The sequence below is a fragment of the Molossus molossus genome, unplaced genomic scaffold, assembly GCF_014108415.1.
Source record: "Molossus molossus isolate mMolMol1 unplaced genomic scaffold, mMolMol1.p scaffold_m16_p_6, whole genome shotgun sequence".
In the NCBI taxonomy this organism is placed as follows: Eukaryota; Metazoa; Chordata; class Mammalia; order Chiroptera; family Molossidae; genus Molossus; species Molossus molossus.
In genome coordinates this window covers 71,781,365-71,784,693 of record NW_023425399.1, presented here as the reverse complement: position 1 = coordinate 71,784,693, position 3,329 = coordinate 71,781,365, and the positions used below count along the sequence as shown (strand labels likewise).

At 38.4% G+C, this 3,329-nt stretch overlaps 1 protein-coding gene across 1 annotated transcript; it reads right to left on the bottom strand.

Annotated features, from left to right (window-relative positions):
• Positions 1–797: 797 nt before the first annotated feature.
• LOC118619245 (heat shock cognate 71 kDa protein-like) lies at positions 798–1,586 on the bottom strand (the record flags this gene model as incomplete). Its single annotated transcript, XM_036245950.1, has 1 exon — positions 798–1,586. A coding segment is annotated over one exon (789 nt), but the record flags the coding sequence as incomplete, so codon positions are not given.
• Positions 1,587–3,329: the final 1,743 nt, after the last annotated feature.

The window sequence follows — 3,329 nt, the reverse complement described above, 5'->3', positions numbered from 1 at the left end:
TATTAAGGATGTGTCTTGCAAAAGGAATAAAACAGTAAACAAAACAGACTTGATCTCTCTCCTCATGGATAATGGGCTGAGTTTTCTTAACGGGTTGATGTTTATTTAGATTATGATTTGTGTGGAGTATAGCAAGAGTAATAGCTGAACAATTTTATAACTAGAAGAAACCTTAGAGATTATATAGTTCCATCTTATTTAGCAAATGTAAATGTTGAGACCTACAGAAGCAAACACGTTTGTCTAAGACAATAAAGTGATCAAAGATTTAGGAAAAGTAGATAGAAATTCTGACTTGCCAAATTCTCACTGTTTATTTATTGCACTTGCATGAATAATGTGTTTCTAGGAAAGAAAAATAAAGCTCCTCATGTGACTAAATTATTCTCTGGCACTTGGGATAATCTTAATTTACTTGTTCGTTATCATCTTTGGGAAATGTGAACAAAACAAAACACCAAAAGGCCTAACTGCAAAATCTGATTCACTTTCCCTAAACATGTTACTCGAGACTAATTATATTCTAAGGATCCTACTTTTGTTTTTGTTTTGTTTTGTTTTGTTTTTTTGTATGGTGCCAATTTCAAATAATTTTATTTAAGACATCACATTTTCCACTTTACAATAGTGCTTATAAAGTGCATTATTTCCTTTCCCTGTGCACATAGTCAAGTATTAAGAATGCCTAGTTATTTACTATACAGCAACTCAACTTTTAAAACTGCCATTAAATTTGCCACAAATTTGGGTCCTTCGGTATTTTGTGAAACAATGCTAAATCTATGCTCAAAGTTGGCTTAATCGACCTCTTCAATGGTGGGCCCCGAGGAAGCACCACCAGAGGGAGGGGCTCCACCACCAGGGAAGCCCCCAGGCATTCCTCCAGGCATGCCTCCTGCTCTCTGGTACAGCTTGGTAACAATGGGGTTGCAGACTTTTTCCAATTCTTTCTGCTGATATTCAAATTCTTCCTTTTCTGCAGTCTGGTTCTTATCAAGACAGTTGATGATTTCACTGCATTTGTCAAGAATCTTCTGTTTGGCCTCATCATTGATCTTTCCTTGAAGCTTTTCATCTTCAACAGTTGCTTTCATGTTGAATGCATAGGATTCAAATGAATTCTTGGAAGACACCTTGTCCCACTGCTTCTCATCTTCAGCTTTGTACTTCTCAGCTTTCTGGACTATGCACTCAATGTCCTTTTTGCTCAGACAACCCTTGTCATTAGTGATAGTAATCTTGTTCTCTTTTCCTATACTCTTATCCACAGCAGAAACATTGAGGATGTCATTAGCATCAATATCAATAGTGACTTCAATCTGAGGAACACCACAAGGTGCAGGAGGTATGCCTGTGAGTTCAGACTTACCAAGCAAGTTGTTATCCTTGGTCATGGCACACTCACCTTCATAAACCTGAATGAGCACACCAGGCTGATTGTCAGAGTAGGTAGTGAAGGTCTGTGTCTGCTTGGTAGGAATGGTAGTATTGCACTTGATGAGGACAATCATGACTCCACCAGCAGTCTCAATGCCAAGGGAAAGAAGAGTGACATCCAACAGCAGTAAATCTTGAACATTTTCAGATTAATAAATAAATTACTTTTTAAATTGAAGATTAGGCCCTGGCTGGTTTTTCTCAGCGGTTAGAGCATCTGGCAGACTGGGGAGTCCTGGTTCGGTTTCCGCTAAGGGCATGTACCTCGGTTGCAGTTTATCCCCCACCTGGTTGGGGTCATGTGGGTGGCGGCCACTGGGTGTGTCTCTCTCACATTGATGTTTCTCTCTCTCTTCTTCCCTCTAATCCTCTCGCTTTATCTGAAGATAAATGCAAAAAAATATCCTCGGGTGAGGATAAAAAAAAATTTAATTGAAGATTAGAATTTATTTTTTATTCTCACCCAAGAACATTTTTTTAAAATTTATCTTCAGATAGAGCAGGAGGGAGGTAAAGAGAGAGAGGAAAATCGATGTGAGAGAGACACACTGGCTGCCACCCACATGACCCTAACTGGGGCTGGGGACAAACCACAACCGAGGTACATGCCCTTAGTGTGAACTGAACCCAGGACTCTTTGGTCTCTGGCCTGACACTCTAACTGCTGAGCCAAACCCACCAGGGCAAAGAAGATTAGAGTTTTTACGCAAATTTCTTGAAAAGGACATTTCTATTTGTTGCCAACGACACAGATTTGAAAATGGAACCTGAAATATAAAGGATCCTCAGACAATCTTCACAACTTTCCAGATATACTACATGGTATAGTATACCAGTCCGAGTGTCAGATCTGAGTTAGCCCCAAACCTTGTCCATATGATCTGGGGTAAGTCACAAAATGACTCTATACACTAGTTTACTAATCTCTAAATTGAGGAAAATTTGTAATAATCTTAAGATTCCTTTCAACTCTGAATAATGTGCCATTAGAGCTTGAAAAATTAGGATAAGTGCCTATTATTTGAACCATATTGCATAATGCCTATTCTGGTAGTCACTAGTGATATTTATGCATATGTCTCTCTCTTTCTTTTGAGCACATGATAGGTTTGCTCTTCCTCACCCCCTTGAAGTTATACATTGCTCAGAGGCTTGTTTGGAAGATGTATGTGGATGTTTAGTAGGACACAAGACCCATAACCACCAGACACAAGTTTCAGGGCACTAAATAAACTCAGGAGAAAATGCTCCAGGGTTGAAGTTTTGCATATATTTTATACTAAATTGCGTGTATACATGGATTACTATTTGTAAATTTGCTTGTTTTGCCTCAAAGCTAGATATGTTCTAGCATCTGGAAGGCAGATGTTTAGGATCCACAGTTAGGTAAGTGTAGAGATCAAGCAGAGACAGCTTCCATTGAAGAGGACTCTGCTTCACAAAAGAGAATTTATGAACAAACAAGGAAAAATTCATTGCTTTGGGAAATGAAGGACTAGATTTAGTCAAGAAAGAAAGAATTACCATTTGAAAGTAATTTGCTAAAGAACTGGTTTCTAAGGAAAGGAGACGAGCAAATGGTTAACTGGAACTGAAGAAAAAACACGGAATTAGTTCTTGGGCAAATAAAACAGAAAAGGCAGAACTGAAAATTTTGGGGAAAATTTCAGGAAGCAAGACAGACACATGTAGCACAGGTAAAGTGAGATGTTCTTCTGAGAAGCTGATGGTCACAGCAATGGCTGGAGTTAAAGCAAAGGTGAGAGGATGCAGATAAGAAGTATATTTAATAAAATTTTCCTGTTATTGGTCAAATGCTCTGTCTTCTTTCTTATTCTCTTCTCCAAATACCTTTGTTCCCATCAATATAATGATTTTCTTTCACATGTCTT